The 21,397-nt window shown below is 43.4% G+C and overlaps 1 protein-coding gene across 1 annotated transcript in view; it reads left to right on the forward strand.

The window, feature by feature from the left end:
• Window positions 1-1,757: 1,757 nt before the first annotated feature.
• The window catches only part of LOC109872482 (collagen alpha-1(XXVI) chain), a 78,501-nt gene continuing 58,861 nt past the window's right edge, over window positions 1,758-21,397 (forward strand). Inside the window, exons 1-4 of the mRNA XM_031808231.1 lie at window positions 1,758-1,766; window positions 2,407-2,514; window positions 3,310-3,432; window positions 4,477-4,580. Of these exons, the coding sequence (XP_031664091.1) occupies window positions 4,499-4,580 (82 nt within the window). The 5' untranslated portion in view covers window positions 1,758-1,766; window positions 2,407-2,514; window positions 3,310-3,432; window positions 4,477-4,498. The remainder of the gene's footprint in view (window positions 1,767-2,406; window positions 2,515-3,309; window positions 3,433-4,476; window positions 4,581-21,397) is intronic.

Here is a 21,397-nt window from a genome sequence, read left to right on the forward strand (position 1 = left end):
CTGAGCTATATGAAACCCTGTGGAGATGAATAGATCATGTATTCATTATAGTGGAGATTCATTATAGTGGAGATCAGTATTCATTATAGTTGAAGTTGTCATGATACACTACAAAACACAAACTCAGATTTGAACATAGAATTAAAATAGCCAGGGAGTTACTCTAGAGTCCCGGTACAGTTGGATTAAAATAGCCAGGGAGTTACACTAGAGTCCCGATACAGTTGGATTAAAATAGCCAGGGAGTTGCACTAGTCCTGATACAGTTGGATTAAAATAGCCAGGGAGTTACTCTAGAGTCCCGATACAGTTGGATTAAAATAGCCAGGGAGTTGCACTAGTCCCGATACAGTTGGATTAAAATAGCCAGGAAGTTACTCTAGAGTCCCGATACAGTTGCCCGTTGATGTAAAGTTTATCCATCACCATGGAGACTCGTTGATTCAGGCAACGCTTTTCATTCATGATGGGATACATGTATTTCTCCTTTCATTGATCTCTGTGGGGAAGTGATCATTCATTCCAAAATCAGTGTTTCTTAGTTCTATGCCCCTGCTCTTCGCCATTTCCTTTTGCTTAAAATTGTCAAAACATGCAATAATAGCCCGTGGCCAATTCCCAGAGGCCTTACTCATTCTATGGACTCTGGAGAAAGTGACATTACGCACAACATCAATGGGCAGTTTCAGTTGAGTTGACATAAAGTCTCGGACTGTGTCCTCGCAGCTTCTGCTGTTGTCATTTTCAGGGATCCCTGAAAAGATTAGATTGTACCGCATTGTTTGACACTGTACATCAAGCAAGGTTTATTTAATTAAGTTGTTTGTTCTCCCTTTGCACCACCAACACCTTACCATGAATATAGTCTACAGTACCTTTCAGTTCTGTGTTCTCTTTCCTTAGATCATCAATCTGACGTTGGCTGATTTCTAGACTGGCACATAATGCATTGATGTCCTCTCGTAATATATCCAAGATATCAAGTTTGGCAACCCTTTCGTTGATGCATTTGAACAAGTCAACATCCATTGCTTGTGGATTGTTTGGTGCCATCTTTGATACCGCTTGGCAAAATGGCTTTGGTTTGTTTTGTTGATTGGGTTTGTTGCCCTTAACAGTGCTTGAATCCTCCTAAACCAGCGACATGTTTCTTTGAGCTCGTAAGTATCTCTCGTCAATGAATGATGTTTATGTTTTCTCTCTAGCAAGTTGTTGTTGGAGATGAAGCCTCTGGACTCTTTAGTAGACGCGTGCGTTCATAAATACATTTTGTATTATTATGTTTGATAAAATACCACAAATATGGCAGTGTTTTTGCATTTCCAGAAATTCGTTGATATCCTGATGATGTGACCAAGGGACTGTTCCAGCCATCAACCTCCTCTGCATTAAAAGGATGATACAATTCTGCTCATGTGAGAACAAGACAACAGTAAACATGTCATCCCCCACAAATGATGCAGCGCCACCTTGGGCCAATTGAGTTATCACCTGTGACTAACACATTTAAGATAATTATTATCTCCCGATTTGGGCCAATCAGTGTAATTTCGTAAATGCCAGATCTCTATGGCAAGACACATAATTCACCCAAGTTTCATCAAAATCGGTCCTGTGCTGTCTGAGATGTTCCATCAGATAGCCAACTAATGGATAGAGACAGATCCACAGTCCCATCCCCGATTTCATTGTTGGGGACAATTATACTACTTGTAATCTCTGTAACCCAGAAGTAAAACATGCCCACGGGAGATAATATACTGGTTGTGAGTACTATGTAACAATGTGTAAATGCACTCTTACTCTAGGCCCCTACCTGCCTATACTAGTTCTTTCCTTCAGATCTATTGCTACTTTTTACACTTTTTGATCAATTAAACCGATATGATTTGCATCACTATTTGATTTGAATTTACGCACTTGTTAGTTAATGTTGGTGCCTCGTAAATTATGTATGGATAAGGTTTGATACGGCTTCCTATTCCATACATGTAAAACGAATAGCTAGCCTACCACTATATATTCTGTTGATGGTGGTGAACTTTATCCGTTCCACATTACTGAGCGGTAATAGGCTCTGCGCAAAAACTGCTGCATATAGCGCGCACGGTGCTGCAGACAGTAGACATTCCCTCCAGAGTTGGAAGGCAAACGCCTAACACGACGAAGGCAGGGACCAGGAGAACACTACAGAATGTCTCACGACGTTGCAGATTTATATGGAATTAATTTACTTTAATGACAAATTAGGACGCTATATTCGTTCCCTGCGGCTTTGCCTTCCCAAGACGTCCGTCTCCAAACTTTATACACTTCAAACTACCACTCGAAAGGAACCATAAATTCGCAGACAATGACAGCTTCAATAATTTTGAGCTTTCTCTGTATTTGGATGTGTTCACCCAGTCTGTCACAAGGGACCGGGTTTGTCTATCAGTTTCCAGGTGTGACATTGCAACGCATCCACACTGAACACACTGCTGGACCCCTTGCAGGCACCAACTCGGCTCGCAGGTAAGTGGACCTCAAGCAAATAAGTAGCCTAAATGAAAACCTAAGTCACTCATGTATTCATCAGAAAAGTTATTATGATTCCAAGTTGTTGTTCAAGGATAAACATGAAATAGAAATATCTATTTTGGGGGGAGCTCTGAGTGGCGCAGCGGTCTAAGGCACAGCATCTCAGTGCTTGAGGCTTCACCACAGACACCCTGGTTCGATTCCAGGCTCTATCACAACCAGCCATTATTGGGAGTACCATAGGGCGGCGCACAATTGGCCCAGCGTCGTCCAGGTTTGGCGGTGTAGGCGCTCATTGTAAATAACTGACTTACCTAGTTAAATAAAAAACAAGATAAAAAAATTATAGCTCTCATTCTGTTGAGAAAGTTGGACTTGTTGTGTATGCTTGAGCATGACACTTTGCATTGACTTTATTCTGAATGAAGTAACCAAAAGTATATAACTTGCAATTCCTGCTATGAATAATGAAATGAAAAGCAGTGCTGGCAATAATGAAACAAAGCATTAAGATGTGGCTCTGGTTTGATTTGGAATGAATTAATGGAGCAGACTACTTAGAAATTGCCCATTGTCTCTCAACACTAGTTTATGACAATATGAACACATTTATTTAATGTCTTACTAGATTTGTCCTGATATTCCACACTTCTCAATTGACATAAGCGGACCTGCCAGAGTTTTCCTCAATAAAATAAGAATTGCAATAAAAAATGCTTTATTATACACACACACACACACACACACACACACGCTAAAACTCTGCCTCCCTGTGGTCTCCTTTGGTAGGAACTGGTGTCAGTACACAGTGTCGAAGACTGTGTCATGCCAAGTGCACAACGGGACGGAGACGCTAGTACAGCGAGTGTTTCAGAGTTGCCGGTGGCCAGGACCCTGTTCTAACCTCATCAGGTATGAATGGCATTCACTCACTCACCGCCACAGGCCCTTCATGCAGATTGATTGTCATGCAGCGGCAATTACAACTTCAGACATGAAGTGTTATGATTTCAGTGTTGTGCTGGGAACCATATTGAGTTTAGGGAATATCCACTCATGTCAACAAGCTAGATATAAATCATAATGGGTTGTAGTAGCCTATAAGGTAACAAACCATCTTGCTGAGCCAAAAGCTTTGGTGGCTACCATTTCCAGGTTTCCCTTAGTCGCCTTCAGGATAGCTATGGGTCAAGTGCCGTTACATTTTGGTGCCACTACATTTTGGTGCCTTCAGATTCATAATTCTACATCTCCTGAAGACAAAGCATTCTTGAGGGAAAAGATCAGATCATTGATTCTGGTTTCAGTTCAGCTGGACAAGAGTCTGGCCGGATGTTGCACAAGGGCTCATAATTATAATGTGTTTATATTATCCAGCTTTGACTATAGACAGTCTAATGACTGATAATTCACCCCCATGGAAATGCTCTTTATTAAGTTTTTTGTTGGTCGAAGAAGGCAGATTTACTCCCTAGAACACCACGCAGGGCAGCAAGTCATACACCATTAAGGCATATGAATAGGATTTTTCCCATTCCAGTATTCCCAGGTCTGCCATTGCTCCCAGAAAAGACACTGATGTAAGACCATAGCCGTTTATCATATACTGTAGATGTGTGTGATTTGTAACTGTGTGGTTGCATTCCATTGTTCTATGTCTTCCAGAAAGACTACTTTAATGGACTCTGGGTATTCGGACATAGTGTTAAGCTTGGATCAACATTGTTATTTTATCCCTATGTTACAGATGAATTAAACATATTTTGATTTAGTCATTCCCAGTGTAAAGAGGTCAGTGTATTCTCTCCCTTGTAAAGGATTTGAATGACGTCTGTGAAAGTTTGTCCTACAGTAATGTTACTGACGTCAGTGTTAAGACCTCTAATGATGTCTGTGAAGTGAACACGTGCCCCAGTGCTACAGTGCTGCCCGTCAGTAACTATCATCTTCTCTCAGTTACAGGACGCTGGTCCGGCCCATGTACAGGCTGACATTTCGCCAGGTGACAGCACTGGAGTGGAGGTGCTGCCCAGGCTTCCTGGGAGACGACTGCAAAGAGGGTGAGTAGAGTACTGTACAGATGTAGGATCTTAATTTCATTACTTTTGATGCTGACCATTTTCCTGCAAATGTCGATGAGCTTCGTGATTTACATACATTCACTGAAAGCCCACACTAACACATGGTTATACGAACAGTATTGCACTTTTCATGTAGCCTACTTTTGGCCAGCTAATTGCCTAACCACTGATCAAGCAACATTATGGACTAAATGTTCAAATTCTGTTGCTGAGGATTATTTTGCTGTGTCAAATTAAGATCCTACATCTGTACCTGTGTCTGTCCGCCCGTCCTTCAGTCCGTTCGTCTGTTTATCTATCTGTCTACCTTTTAAACTCAGAGAGCTGGTGAGCTGGAGGTATAAATGCCCCAAGGGCACTGCAGTCAAAACAGTGGTCCCCTTGTGTACCTCATACATTCTTTGATCCTAAACTCCCTGCTATGTACTGTATGACATCAAAATCACAGGGTGAAAAACAATGGCCGATCATCACCCACTCATGCACTGTATTCTAGACTGGGCACTTTGTTTTTGTGGTTTGTTTAGTTTATTTAATCTCCTGACTGTGGTGTAATGAAGATAGGAATAGTCACTGAACCAGATTCTACTTACTTGTCCTCCCTCTTGGTTGGACTCACTGTTCTGCTTTTTCTTGGGACAATGTTCCTCGTAAGTTCACATCGGGCAAGGGGTTAATGGACCAAGACACAGTATTTCTTCTGTAACCGATATGGTGGTTCAGAGTTAATTTAATGGATTTCATTTTAACTTTATTTTTAAAGGGAGTCCAATTGAGACCAAGGTCTCTAATTTATGACTGGTGTCCATTTCAGACTGGAGCTCTGTTCAACATAGGACTGGCGATGACCCTCCTTTGTGCTGTCTCTGAGGAGTCAACTTCCAGAAGGAAAGCAATGTTATGAAGATGTGAAATGAGTGTTAATGGCAGAATTGTTTTTGCAGATACCAGTATAACGTTGTAATGGGTCAAAGTCTAAATGAAGAATGGCCTCACAGGGGTTTCAGATTTTTGTGTCTATGTTGTTCTCAAAGATTGTCTGTATGCATCGCTATCTATCTTTTCTATCTTGGTGTTCCACTGGCTACCACTGAGTATGCTGCACTCTGATAGTGTACAATTGTAACAAAAACAATATGTTGTTGTCGTACTGTATTTGCAAGTCATTGTGCGGTCACACACACACACACCATCTGGAGAGGGGCCTCTCACTGACTGGATGTGCTCTCTCTGTGAATGGGTAAACAGAGCCAGACTGTGGCGGTGTGGGGCGGCACTCGGTATAGTGATCCCCCGGGCCCTACTGGTCTGTTCTACTGGGGGTCCAGCCTTTTTTGGATTTCAGGGGAAACCAAGGTCATACGTTCCATCTGTTGTTAATGTACCAATCCTCCCTACTCTCCCCTGTCTTCCCCATTTACCCCCCTACCCAAACTTTGCCACTCTCCACCTCTCTGTTATAGCGGATGTCTTCACAGACTAGGAACCCCAGGGATTGGAGGGCAGGAAGTTCAGCTCTATAACATGCACGCACACACACACAAACACACACACACACACACACACACCCTCTCACACAAGCAAATGGCTTCTCTGTCATTGGGAGATTTGTGTGCACTTCAAGCACTCATGAATTAGGATTCCTCCCTGAGTCATGAACATCTGCTACTGGCCCCACCACCAAACATCTCCATCTCTGCAATCATTCACATGGCTGTGTACTCCACAGGCCTTATACTGTAGGATCTCAACCATGGCAATCAGATATCATATCATATTTTTCATGCATGACTTGATCTGTTTATTTTGGTGAAGAAAATTAGTGCTAGTCAGAGAAAAACGAAGTTATCTGACTCAAAAATGTTCAAAGGTATAAAATGTCGGTCTGGAAAGCTCCAGTGTAGCCATGTTGCAGTTCCAGGTGAGGGACCCTGGCAGCAGCACAATTTTGAGTTGTGTATTGTCGTCCTGTGGGAGAGATGGGAGAGTAGTCCTGTCAAGCTCAGTTGGTAGAGATTGGCACTTGCATTGCCAGGATTGTAGATTCAATTCCCACTGGGGCCACCCATACGAAAACTTTACGATGGAGAAAAGTGTCTGCTAAATGGCATACTGTATACAGTGCCTTCAGAAAGTATTCATATCCCTTGACTTATTCGACATTTTGTTGTGTTACAGCCTGAATTCAAAATAGATTACATGTATTTATTTTTCTCACCCATCTACACACAATAACCCATAATGACAAAGTGGTTACAGCTGTGAATCTTTCTGGGTAAGTTTATAAGACACAATCCAAGTATGGAAAGCTAACATTTGCCCATTATTCCTTTAAAAATTCTTCAAGCTCTGTCAAATGAATTGTTGATCATTCCTAGACAATCATTTTCAAGTCTTGCCATAGATTTTCAGGTAGACCACTCAGGAACATTCACTGTCTTCTTGGTAAGCAACTCCAGTGTAGAATTGGCCTTGTGTTTTCGGTTATTGTCCTGCTGAAAGGTGAATTCATCTCCCAGTGTCTGGTGAAAAGCAGACTGAACAGGTTTTTTTTTAAAGGATTTTGCCAGTGCTTATCTCCATTCCATTTCTTTTTTATCCTGAAAAACTCCCCAGTCCTTAACGATTACAAGCATATCATAGCACGATGCAGCCATGGTCGCTGCTTGAAAATATGGAGAGTGGTACTCAGTCATGTGTTGTATTGGATTTGCCCCAAACTTGGCACTAAAGTAATACTGCAAAAAATGTGTTTTGTTATCTGTAGAGGATTCCTTATTTTCACTCTGTCAATTAGGATAGTATTGTGGAGTAACTACAATGTTATTGATCCATCCTCAGTTTTCTCCTATCACAGCCATTAAACTCTGTAACTGTTTTGAAGTCACCATTGGTGAAATTCCTGAGCAGTGTCCTTCCTCTCCGGCAACTGACTTTGGAAGTACACCTGTATCTTTGTAGTGACCTGGTGTATTGACAGACCATCCAAAGTGTATTTAGTAACTTCAACATACTCAAAGAGATGTTCAATGTCTGCTGTTTTGATTTTTACCCATCTACCAATAGGTGCCCTTCTTTGTGAGGCATTGGATAACCTCCCTGGTCTTTGTGGTTGAATCTGTGTTTGAAATTCACTGCTCAGCTGAGGGACTGTAAAGTCCATGTGTGGGGTACAAAGATGAAGTAATCATTCAAAAATCATGTTAAACACTATTATTGCACACAGAGGGAGTCCATGCAACTTATTTTGTGACTTGTTAAGCACATTTTTACTCCTGAACTTATTTAGGCCATAACAAAGGGGTTGAATACTTACTGACTCGAAGACATTTCAGATTTTCATTTTTTTATTAATTTGTAAACATTTTGAAGAGATTAATTCCACTTTGACATTATGGGGTATTGTGTGTGTGTGTGTGTGTGTAGGCCAGTGACAAAAAAAAGCTCAATTTATTCAATTTTAAATTCAGGCTGTAACACAACAACATGTGGAAAAAGTCAAGGGGTGTGAATACTTTCTAAAGGCACTGTACAGGTATAAAGCAACAGAGAAAGAGAGATGGAAATGCAGAGACTAGAGATTTGTAACCTGTATGAAAAGTAGAATGTGTATTCCTGGAAAATTAGCAGTTGAAGCCATACACATTCACTGCACACATACCTGTTGCAAAACTCCATTGTGACTTGAAAAAGTGCAAAGAGCTGTTGAAAGGGTCAGGGTCAGTGCTCAGGAGGCATTGCTATCCCTGGATAGGCAAGCCACAGTTGCAGAAGTCATCCAACTTATGTGGCAATACCCACATGACCTCCCCATCTTCATCCCGAAAGCATTTGCTTCTGAGGTAAAGAAATGACATCATCTGGGAATAGGAGGTCTCTTCCCTCCCACTCTATCGACACAGTCGTTTCAGAGATTGTTCACTCCCAGGGAGCATTACATTAATCGAAACCAGCGCATCCTTGTTGTTTCAGGCTCCGGGTTGTGATGCCTCAGGTTGTCGTCATGCGCTGGGCGGCTGGTCTGTCATCTGGCCTTGAAGCCTGCCTCCGTATGTGTGTGTGTGCTGGGACTCAGCCAGCTGCCTGTGGTAGTGCATGCACAGCTGCTGTACCCCATATTTCACTGGCCTATGGAAACAGCTGGTCAAGAGAAGAGTCATCACGATGAGTCATCTTTGGAACATTGAACAGGGAGAATATGATGGGACTTCATAAGTGTTCTCATGAACTTCCAGCAGGGCTGGCTCTAGACTTTTCTTTTTGTTGTTAATTTGTTGTTGAATTTTACCCCTTTTTCTCCCCAATTTCCTGGTATCCAATTGTTTAGTAGCTACTATCTTGTCTCATCACTCCCGTACAGGCTCGGGAGAGATGAAGGTTGAAAGTCATGCGTCCCCCGATACACAACCAAGCCACACTGCTTCTTAACACAGCGCGCATCCAACCCGGAACCCAGCGGCACCAATGTGTCGGTGGAAACACCGTGCACCTGGCAACCTTTGTTAGCGCGCACTGCGCCCTGCCCGCCACAGGAGTCGCTGGTGCGCGATGAGACAAGGACATCCCTACCGGCCAAGCCCTCCCTAACCCGGACGACTCTACGTCGCCCCACGGACCTCCCGGTCGCGGACGGTTACGACAGAGCCGGGGCGCAAACCCAGAGTCTCTGATGGCACAACTGGCGCTGCCGTACAGCGCCTTTAACCACTGCGCCTCCCGGGAGGCCTGACTCTAGACTTTTGGGGCACTAAACAAGATTTGATTGGAGGGCCCTCCACCTCGCAGAAAAACATTATAGTGGCCCCCCGTCTTGATGGTGGACAGAAACATTTACATTTTATAGTTAATTTCCTGAAAATCTACACATTTTCCCTGGGGCGTAGAGAAAATGTTGCAGTTTTAAAGAAAGTTTTCTGCGATTCTACAAATGTGTCCATGGAGCGTTGAGAAAACTTTAACATTTCATAACACATTTCATGCAATTCACACATTTTGCAATGGGGTGGAGAGACATGTTTTCCGTTTTGATGCAAATTTCCTGCAATTCTGCATGACTTATGCCCTGTTAATATTATATCTGAGTGAAAATGACTAACGAAATCAATGGGGGCCCCCTGGCCCTGCATGCCAGTCAGTATTCGGCCATGATTGCTACAAGTTTAGACGATAAATGGACATTAGACTGGTGGAAATTTGTCCTTTGTTCTGATGAGTCCAAATTTGAGATTTTTGGTTCTTTGTGAGACGCAGAGAAGGTGAACGGATGATCTCCGCATGTGTGCTTCCCACCGCAAAGCATGGAGGAGGAGGTGTGATGGTGTGGGGGTGCTTTGCTGGTGACACTGTCGGTGATTCATTTAGAATTCAAGGCACACTTAACCAGCATGGCTACCACAGCATTCTGAAGCAATATACCATCCCATCTGGTTTGCGCTTAGTGGGACTATCATTTGTTTTTCAACAGGACAATGACACAACACACCTCCAGGCTACGTAAAGGCTATTTGACCAAGAAGGAGAGTGATGGAGTGCTGCATCAGATGACCTGGCCTCCACAATCATCTGACCTCAACCCATTTGAGATTGTTTGGGATGAGTTGGACCGCTGAGTGAAGGAAAATCAGCCAACAAGTGCTCAGCATATGTGGGAACTACAAGACTGTAGGAAAACATTCCAGGTGAAGCTGGTTGAGAGAATGCCAAGAGTGTGCAGAGCTGTCATCTATGCAAAGGGTGGCTACTTTGAAGAATCTAAAATATATTTTGATTTGTTTAAAACTTTTTTGGGTTACTACATGGTTACTATATGTGTTATTTCATAGTTTGATTTCTTCACTATTATTCTACAATGTAGAAAATAGTACAAATATTAAGAAAAACCTTTTGAATGAGTAGGTGAAAGAAATTAGCATTGGGTCTGTAATATTTCCTGGCTTTCATGACAGGGGCTTGAGAACGCTGCCACAATCATTTGCTTTCCTCCTCTAAAACCAAGGCTTTGGTGAATTGTTATTTGCATTTACAGTGCCTTCAGAAAGTATAAGTCAAGGGGTATGAATACTTTCTGAAGGCACTGTATATGATGACAGGTTCCTTGAATCCACAGTAGGGAACAAGGTGATTACTTTCCTCCAGTGCATCATCAATTATCCACATCTCCCTACTCAACAAGCAAAGGAAGCAAATCATCCCCATAGTGAGAGTCTGAACTTTAGAAAAACCAAGCAAGTGTGCATCTGAGGAGACTAAGAATAGAGACCTCACATGCTAAAATGATTAATCTACAAGTACCCATAAACATTTTTATTGTTATTCCAGGAGCACAACTATTGTCAGGAGAGTCTAAGAATGTACTGTAAACTATTCCAGACACCCCAAAACACCCTTCAAACAGACATGTACCTCATTTATAAACAACTAAGGCTCTGACCTGGCTGACTTGAAGGACGTCGTCAGCTAAAGGATGGGAGCTTATGAGGTGTGCCATTGGCATGGCTCTGAACTGCATCTGTCTGTCTGTGTTTTGCTCTGAGTGGCAGCAGATCTGACTTATGGAGGGCTGGTTTTCCAGCCTGGAATTCATTTGTCAACAGAAGGAATGAGACCCAGAAAAGCCCACCACAGCCTTTGTTGTGACCAAAGGAAGGATTTGGACGATAAGTCTTTGAAAGAGGGGTCCCCTTACTTTTACAGCATGGCTTGAGAACATCTAGCTACTTTTCTTGGATTAAATGATTCATCATCTAAAGCGGAAGCACTTAGTTTAAGGTGTTTTCTACTTTCTTTGATGCTGTGTCTTCATTCCCACCCCATGTGGACACCAAAGATATTGAAGAGGGAGCTCAGTAATTTTTCATACTTTTCTATACTATTTTATTGCGAATTTATGTCAAAGCGTGTATTTTGAGTGAACCGTCCCTTGAAAGTGGAAGCAAGCAGAGAAAGCAATGTTCTGTGATTGTCTGCAGGCTACAGGCACTTATCTGTGTGTTTGGTCAAATATTTGGACAGACTGAGCCCCCTTGGGACGCGGGTTGCTTTTCTCAGAGGGAGCCCCTCTCCCAGACTCAGCTTGGGTTACAGTGACCAGATTTCAGCAGTGGAGCTGGAGCTGCTCTCACAGAAATATGCCAACCGCTTTGTTTTGATTCACGTCCTGCTAACTTAACCTCCCCCACCCACCACTCCCATCCACAGACTGTAAGGCAGTACGATATCCATGGGAAACACCCGTAATAGACTTCTCTCAATGTCATTCAGTGGTATGAGTCAGTAGCTTGAATTCCAGGTGCAACCAAATACCCCTTACACTGACAAAGTACTGGCTAATTTAATTATGTATCATGGTAGAAACGTTGTCATGTATGTAACAGAATGATATTTGTATAGTAGCTAACTAAGTGAAATTGTACACAAATCACTGGCTCAGGCAATATAGTGACTGTCAGATACAGTGCCTTCAGTAAGTATTCATACCCTTTAACTTATTCCACATTTTGTTGTTACAACCTGAATTCAAAATGGATAAAATAGATTTTTTTATCCACCCATCCACACAATACCCCATAATGACAAAGTGGGAAAAAAATTTTTATTCATTTTTGCAAATTTATTGAAAATAACATACAGAAATATCAAGTGGGTTTTTCTATAAACTAGGGTTTATCTGGTCATTTTTTATCATGTCATTACATTAAGATATAAGGGGGGGGGATCATGCAGAAGGAGCCCCTCTCCCATACTGTAGCTGTATTCAATAACATTCACAAGTTGATTTAAAACCTACAGTTGAAGTCAGAAGTTTACATACACCTTAGCCAAATACATTTAAACTCAGTTTTTCACAATTCCTGACATTTAATCCTAGTAAAAATTCCCTGTCTTAAGTCAGTTAGGATCACCACTTTATTTTCAGAATGTGAAATGTCAGAATAATAGTAGAGAATTATTTATTTCAGCTTTTATTTATTTCATCACATTCCCAATGGGTCAGAAGTTTACATACACTCAATTAGTATTTGGTAGCATTGCCTTTAAATTGTTTATCCTGGGTCAAACGTTTCGGGTAGCCTTCCACAAGCTTCCCACAATAAGTTGGGTGAATTTTGGCCCATTTCTCCTGACAAAGCTGGTGTAACTGAGTCAGATTTGTAAGCCTCCTTGCTCGCACACGCGGCCTCATGATGCCGTCTATTTTGTGAAGTGCACCAGTCCCTCCTGCAGCAAAGCATCCCCACAACATGATGCTGCCACCTCCGTGCTTCACGGTTGGGATGGTGTTCTGCAGCTTGCAAGCCTCCCCCTTTTTCCTCCAAACACAACGATGGTCATTATGGCCAAAAGGTCCTATTTTTGTTTCATCAGACCAGAGGACATTTCTCCAAAAAGTACGATCTTTGTCCCCATGTGCAATTGCCAACCGTTGTCTGGCTTTATGGCGGTTTTGGAGCAGTGGCTTATTCCTTGCTGAGCGGCCTTTCAGGTTATTTCGATATAAGACTAATTTTACCTGTAATGGTTTTCTAGGGAAAGAGAGGCGGACCAAAATGCAGCGTGGTTAGTTTTGTGCATCTTTAATAAAGATGAAAGTACAACAATCTACAAAACAAGAACCGTGAAAAAAAAATATATATATATATATATATATATATAAGTCCTATCTGGTGCCACAAACACAAAGACAGGAACAATCACCCACAAAACCCAACACAAAACAGGCTACCTAAATATGGTTCCCAATCAGAGACAATGGCTAACACCTGCCTCTGATTGAGAACCATATCAGGCCAAACATAGAAATAGACAAACCAGACACACAACATAGAATGCCCACCCAGCTCACGTCCTGACCAACACTAAAACAAGGAAAACACACACGAACGATGGTCAGAACGTGACATTACTGTTGATATAGCTACTTTTGTACCTGTTTCCTCCAGCATCTTCACAAGGTCCTTTGCTGTTCTTCTGGGATTGATTTTCACTTTATTCACCAAAGTACGTCCATCTCTAGGAGACATTACGCTTCTCCTTCCTGAGCATTATGATGGCTGCGTGGTCCCATGGTGTATATACTTGCGTACTATTTTAGGTACAGATGAATGTGGTACCTAAAACAGATGTGGTACCTAAAACAGAAGTCTGCATTTTTTTTCTAAGGTCTTCTGACTTCAACTGTATGTTTAACCCTTTATCGTGGTTGGTGTCTTGACAGATTTGGTCAAAATTGTGTGACATAAAACATACATTTTCTGTCCTTGCATTTATGGCATTTATTGTGTCTCCTAATGTTATGTGGTGAAAACAGTTTTCATAGGCACACAAATCCAAAATAAAGATGCAATTTAAAAATCTAATGCTTCTAACCAAAAGAGTCACCTTACCTTGATACTTAAAACCTTAATGATAATGTAATTCATGTGGTTCTTCAATAATTATGCATAATACTTGTTGGATGCACATTTGGTGTTGAGCTGTTTAATTAGTCTATTTAGTGGAGGCTCCTCGGAGGAAGGGAAGGACCATCCAATTATAAAAAATAAAATTATTGAAACATTTAAAAGTGATCATTTTTAGATAAAACTATACTAAGTATATTCTTATGTCACTAAATAATTGATTAAAACACTGTTTTGCAAAGAAGGTCTACAGTAGCCTCAACAGCACTGTAATACCACAGTGTATCTGGAGGACAGCTAGCTTCTATCTTCCTCAGGGTACATTGACTTCAATACAAAACCTAGGAGGCTCATGGTTGTCACCCCCTTCCATAGACTTACACAGAAATTATGATAACTTCCAGAGGACGTCCTCCAACCTATCAGAGCTCTTGCAGCATGAACTGACATGTTGTCCACCAAATCAAAGTATCAGAGAATGAATCTTGTGCTGAAAGCATAAGCTACAGCTAACACTACAGTGCATAACATGTGGTATGTAGTTGACTGAAAGAGATAGACAACAGTTTTGAACAAATTCCTTTCTTCAAAAAATAAGAAGAAGCGAGAGAGAGAGACATGGAACTCTTCCAAGTCAAAGTAAGGTTTTACAAATGTTTTGCCACAATGGCCCGCCAGTGTAACTGCTAAACTGCTTACTGACTGTACACTCTACTGCATGATTGCTGCGGGTTTACTAAAGCTTTAGTTCTATTAGCTATGTTGACTATGACATTACTTTAGCTAATATGGTGTCAAGGATGTGTGCTGTGTCCAGCGGTTATGATATGGTTTGGCTTGAACTTTTTTTGTTGTTGCCTGGTCACATACAGCTGATGTGTTGTGCATTGAAGTCCACAAGTGAAGGGAAAAGGTGAAATGAGGAGAGCGTGTAGATGCGAGAAGGAATACAACGTGGCTGCTATGAAAGTGAACTGTGCTTATGTATGATCAGGGGTGTATTTATTCTGCCAATTCTGTTAAATGGTTTCTTACACGGAACGAAACGGGGATAATCATTCTTGAATTTGTTGAATAGAAACACTTGTTTGCAACTGTTCGACTAATGATTGCACACTAGATCAGCTAGATGCAGGCAAGAGTGTGCAAGGCGGTATTGAATGTGTCATTGGCAGTCCATGTGTCACTGTCTGTCAACACAACATTTTCTCTCAACTGTGTGCACCTGCGTTGTAAACTTTCATTCATAGGCTAGGTCAGTGGTTCTCAACCCGTAGCACTCACATCTGTAGCCATGAAGTGCTTTGAAAGGCTGGTCATGGTTCACATCAACACCATCATCCCAGAAACCCTAGATCCACTCAAGTTGCATATTGCCCCAACAGATGCAATCTCTATTGCACTCCACACTGCCCTTTCCCACCTGGACAAAAGGAACACCTATGTGAGAATGCTGTTCATTGACTACAGCTCAGCGTCCATGGAGAACAAGAGCACCTCCTCCCAGCTGCCCACTGCACTGAGGCTAGGTAACACGGTCACCACCGATAAATCCATGATTATCGAAAACTTCAACAAGCATTTCTCAACGGCTGGCCATGCCTTCCGCCTGGCTACTCCAACCTCGGGCCAACAGCTCCGCCCCCCCGCAGCTACTCGCCCAAGCCTCTCCAGGTTCTCCTTTACCCAAATCCAGATAGCAGATGTTCTGAAAGAGCTGCAAAACCTGGACCCGTACAAATCAGCTGGGCTTGACAATCTGGACCCTCTATTTCTGAAACTATCCGCCGCCATTGTCGCAACCCCTATTACCAGCCTGTTCAACCTCTCTTTCATATCGTCTGAGATCCCCAAGGATTGGAAAGCTGCCGCAGTCATCCCCCTCTTCAAAGGGGGAGACACCCTGGACCCAAACTGTTACAGACCTATATCCATCCTGCCCTGCCTATCTAAGGTCTTCGAAAGCCAAGTCAACAAACAGGTCACTGACCATCTCGAATCCCACCGTACCTTCTCCGCTGTGCAATCTGGTTTCCGAGCCGGTCACGGGTGCACCTCAGCCACGTTCAAGGTACTAAATGATATCATAACCGCCATCGATAAAAGACAGTACTGTGCATCCGTCTTCATCGACCTTGCCAAGGCTTTCGACTCTGTCAATCACCATATTCTTATCGGCAGACTCAGTAGCCTCGGTTTTTCTGATGACTGCCGTGCCTGGTTCACCAACTACTTTGCAGACAGAGTTCAGTGTGTCAAATCGGAGGGCATGCTGTCCGGTCCTCTGGCAGTCTCTATAGGGGTGCCACAGGGTTCAATTCTCAGGCCGACTCTTTTCTCTGTATATATCAATGATGTTGCTCTTGCTGCGGGCGATTCCCTGATCCACCTCTACGCAGACGACACCATTCTGTATACTTCTGGCCCTTCCTTGGTCCCGACCTTGAATATGTGGACATCTACAAGTACCTAGGTGTCTGGCTAGACTGTAAACTCTCCTTCCAGACTCATATCAAACATCTCCAATCGAAAATCAAATCTAGAGTCCGCTTTCTATTCCGCAACAAAGCCTCCTTCACTCACGCCGCCAAACTTACCCTAGTAAAACTGACTATCCTACCGATCTTCGACTTCAGCGATGTCATCTACAAAATAGCTTCCAACACTCTACTCAGCAAACTGGATGCAGTTTATCACAGTGCCATCCGTTTTGTTACTAAAGCACCTTATACCACCCACCACTGCGACCTGTATGCTCTTGTCGGCTGGCCCTCGCTACATATTCGTCGCCAGACACACTGGCTCCAGGTCATCTACAAGTCCATGCTAGGTGAAGCTCCGCCTTATCTCAGTTCACTGGTCACGATGGCAACACCCACCCGTGGCACGCGCTCCAGCAGGTGTACAGTATCTCACTGATCATCCCTAAAGCCAACACCTCATTTGGCCGCCTTTCGTTCCAGTTGTCTGCTCCCTGTGACTGGAACGAGTTGCAAAAATCGCTGAAGTTGGAGACTTTTATCTCCCTCACCAACTTCAAACATCTGCTATCTGAGCAGCTAACCGATCGCTGCAGCTGTACATAGTCTATCGGTAAATAGCCCACCCATTTTTACCTACTTCATCCCCATACTGTTTTTATTTATTTACTTTTCTGCTCTTTTGCACACCAATATCTCTACCTGTACATGACCATCTGATCATTTATCACTCCAGTGTTAATCTGCAAAAATGTTATTATTCGCCTACCTCCTCATGCCTTTTGCACACAATGTATATAGACTCTCTTTTTTTCTACTGTGTTATTGACTTGTTAATTGTTTACTCCATGTGTAACTCTGTGTTGTCTGTTCACACTGCTATGCTTTATCTTGGCCAGGTCGCAGTTGCAAATGAGAACTTGTTCTCAACTAGCCTACCTGATTAAATAAAGGTGAAATAAAAATAAATAAAAAACAACACATCTGCCATGCTGATCCTCAACACAGGGGCCCATCAGGGGTGCGTGCTCAGCCCCCTCCTGTACTCCCTGTTCACTCATGACTGCACGGCCAGGCACGACTCCAACACCATCATTAAATTTGCCGATGATCACCGACAACAATGAGACAGCCTTTAGGGAGGAGGCCATAAACCTGGCCATGTGGTGCCAGGACAACAACCTCTCCCTCAACGTGATCAAGACAAAAGAGTTGATTGTGGACTATAGGAAAAAGAGGACCGAGCATGCCCCCATTCTCATCGATGGGGCTGCAGTGGAGCAGGTTGAGAGCTTCAAGCACACCAAGACAGTCGTGAAGTGGGCACAACAAAACCTATTCCCCCTCAGGAGACTGAAAAGATTTGGCATGGGTCCTCAGATCCTCAAAAGGTTCTACAGCTGCACCATCGAGACCATCGAGAACCTGACTGGTTGCATCACTGCCTGGTATGGCAACTGCTTGGCCTCCTACCACAAGACACTACAGAGGGTAGTGTATAGGGCCTAGTACATCACTGGGGCCAAGCTTCCTGCAATCCAAGACCTCCATACCAGGCGGTGTCAGAGGAAGGCCCTAAAAATTGTCAAAGACTCCAGCCACCTTAGTCATAGACTGTTCTCTCTGCTACCTGCACAGCAAGAGGTACCGGAGCGCCAAGTCTAGGTCTAAAAGGCTTCTTCACAGCTTCTACCCCCAAGCCATAAGACTCCTGAACGGTTAATCAAATGGCTACCCGGACTATTTGCATAGCCCCCCCCCCCCCCCTCTCCACACCACGCCACTCTCTGTTGTCATCTGTGCATAGTCACTTTAATAACTCTACCTACACGTACATACTACCTCAACTAACCGGTGCCCCGTGTCCCATGTAAATATCGTTTTTCCTTGGGTTTTTTTCAGATATATTTCAAATATACTTTAATATCACTTTCCATCTACGGACTGAATATACTCTCCAGCAACCCGCCTCACCCAATGTGGTACAGATCTGCTATTTTTTATACTTAAGAACCGGAACCCCCATCAAAAGCTAGCCAGCTAACTGGCTACTAGATAAAAGTCAGTTAGCAATTGCTAGGCCCATCTGCTAGGCCCATCTCCCGGCTAGCCGAAAAGGCCCATCAGTCACCCCTTGGGCTACAATACCTGGACCCCCGCGACTCATGACAACTGGACTACCGACGTGATTCCGCCGAGGGGGTTTTTCAACTGACTCCTCCGTCGCGACGTCCCCTGTATGCCCACCCGCTAGCCTGCTAGCAACTGCCCGCTAGCTGCCTAGAGCACATCAGACTGTTAGCTTAAGAGGCCCATCGGACAAATTCTTTGGCCACTACACCTAGTTTGCCAATTGTCCTGGTTTACCACACGGAGCCCCGCTGATCCGTCCTCTGAACCGGACCCCCTCCCCCCCAAAAGAAGCTAGCCAGCTAACTAGCTACTAGCTAGTAGTCAGCTAGCCACTGCTAGCGGTCACCAGCTACCTTTAGTCCAGACCTCTCTCACCAGTCTGCACAGCGCGATTCAAACCAGAGCAAATCTGACTTGTTTTTCTCCATATCTCGGATTCCTACCGCAAGCTCTGAACCTTTTTTTTCTCACCTGGATCATCGCAGCTAGCTAGCTGCTATCTGAGTGGCCACTCCTGGCTAATGTCTCTGTCCCTAAGAAATAACAAATTAGCCTGGAGCTAGCCTTGCTAGGCCCATTTTCTAGCCTGCTAGCCACAGCCCGCTAGCTGTCTAGAGCACATCGGACTATTTGCTTAAGAGGCCCATCGAACAAATTCTTTGGCCACTATACCTATTTTAACAATTGGCCTGGTTTACCACACGGAGCCCTGCTGATACGTCTGCTGACATCACAGCACGAGGTGGCCACAACAGACTTTCTTCTGTCGCGACGTCCATCAAAGGCACTTCTGCTAGCTTGCTAGCCCCAGCCCGCTAGCTGCCTGAAGCCACTCACTGGGCTCCTATGATCACTTGGCTACGTATGCCTCTCCCTAACGTCAATATTCCTTGTCCATTGCTGTTTTGGTTAGTAATTATTTCACTGTAGAGCCTCTAGCCCTGCTCAATACACTTTAGTTCCACCTCCCACACATGCGGTGACATCACCTGGTTTAAATTATATTTATAGAAACAATATCTCTTTCATCGTCACTCTATGCACAGGTTTACCCCCACTGTATTCACATCCTATGTAGGGTCTGTCTGCCAGTGTTGGGGTAGATGGGTGGGAGGCACCTTGACTCTGGAGTTCCTCTCAAACCTGAGATGAGTGGGTCACTGTAGCCATGACCTCAAGTTAATCCTCCCAGTGGGTTGTCACCAGTACCTCTTGGACGGTGGCTAAAGTTAATGTTTTTTTATTCAACAGGATTTATTTAGTTATGGGTATCACCACCTGACACACTTCAACTATGGACTGGGAAAAATTGCTCAAAGTATCTTTTAAGCACATAAGAAGAGTAAACAGCGCAATGTCAGCTGATTATTTCCCAAGTCAGGGACATCTTCTTGTTTTCTCTTGAAGGTATAGATTTGAATTGGAGGCCAGACAAACATAACTGTTATTATATTGATTCTGTCTGTGTACAGTCGTGGCCAAAAGTTTTGAGAATGACACACATATTAATGTTCACAAGGTCTGCTGCCTCAGTTTGTATGATGGCAATTTGTATATACTCCAGAATGTTATGAAGAGTGGTCAGATGAATTGCAATTAATTGCAAAGTCCCTCTTTGCCATGCAAATTAACTGAATCCCCAAAAAACATTTCCACTGCATTTCAGTCCTGCCACAAAAGGACCAGCTGACATCATGTCAGTGATTCATTAAAATAGGTGTGAGTGGTGACGAGGACAAGGCTGGAGATCACTCTGTCATGCTGATTGAGTTCGAATAACAGACTGGAAGCTTCAAAAGGAGGGTGGTGCTTGGAATCATTGTTCTTCCTCTGTCAACCATGGTTACCTGCAAGGAAACACGTGCCACCATCATTGCTTTGCACAAAAAGGACTTCACAGGCAAGGATATTGCTGCCAGTAAGATTGCACCTAAATCAACCATTTATCGGATAATTAAGAACTTCAATGAGAGTAGCTCAATTGTTGTGAAGAAGGCTTCAGGGAGCCCAAGAAAGTTCAGCATGCTCCAGGACCGTCTCCTAAAGTTGATTCAGCTGCGGGATCGGGGCACCACCAGTACAGAGCTTGCTCAGGAATGGCAGCAGGCAGGTGTGAGTGCTTCTACACGCACAGTGAGGCGAAGACTTTTGGAGCATGGCCTGGTGTCAAGTTGGGCAGCAAAGAAGCCACTTCTCTACAGGAAAAACATCAGGGACAGACTGATATTCTGCAAAAGGTACAGGGATTGGACTGCTGAGGACTGGGGTTAAGTCATTTTCTCTGAATCCCCTTTCCGATTGTTTGGGGCATCCAAAAAAAAGCAAGGTGAGCGCTACCATCAGTCCTGTGTCATGCAACAGTAAAGCATCCCGAGACCACTCATGTGTGGGGTCTGATGAATAATGCCTTTTCCATAAGGCAAAAGTGAAAACTAAGTGGCTCGGGGAACAAAACTTCAATCTTTTGGGTCCATGGCCAGGAAACTCCCCAGACCTTAATCCCATTGAGAACTTGTGGTCAATCCTCAAGAGGCGGGTGGACAAACAAAAACCCACAAATTCTGACAAACTCCAAGCATTGATTATGCAAGAATGGCTGCCATCAGGATGTGGCCCAGAAGTTAATTGACAGCATGCCAGGGTGGATTGCAGAGGTCTTGAAAAAGAAAGGTCAACACTGCAAATATTGACTGTTTGCATCAACTTCATGTAATTGGCAATAAAAGCCTTTGACACTTATGAAATGCTTGTAATTATACTTCAGTATTCCATAGTAACATCTGAC

This window comes from Oncorhynchus kisutch, linkage group LG28 (genome assembly GCF_002021735.2).
Source record: "Oncorhynchus kisutch isolate 150728-3 linkage group LG28, Okis_V2, whole genome shotgun sequence".
Taxonomy (NCBI): Eukaryota; Metazoa; Chordata; class Actinopteri; order Salmoniformes; family Salmonidae; genus Oncorhynchus; species Oncorhynchus kisutch.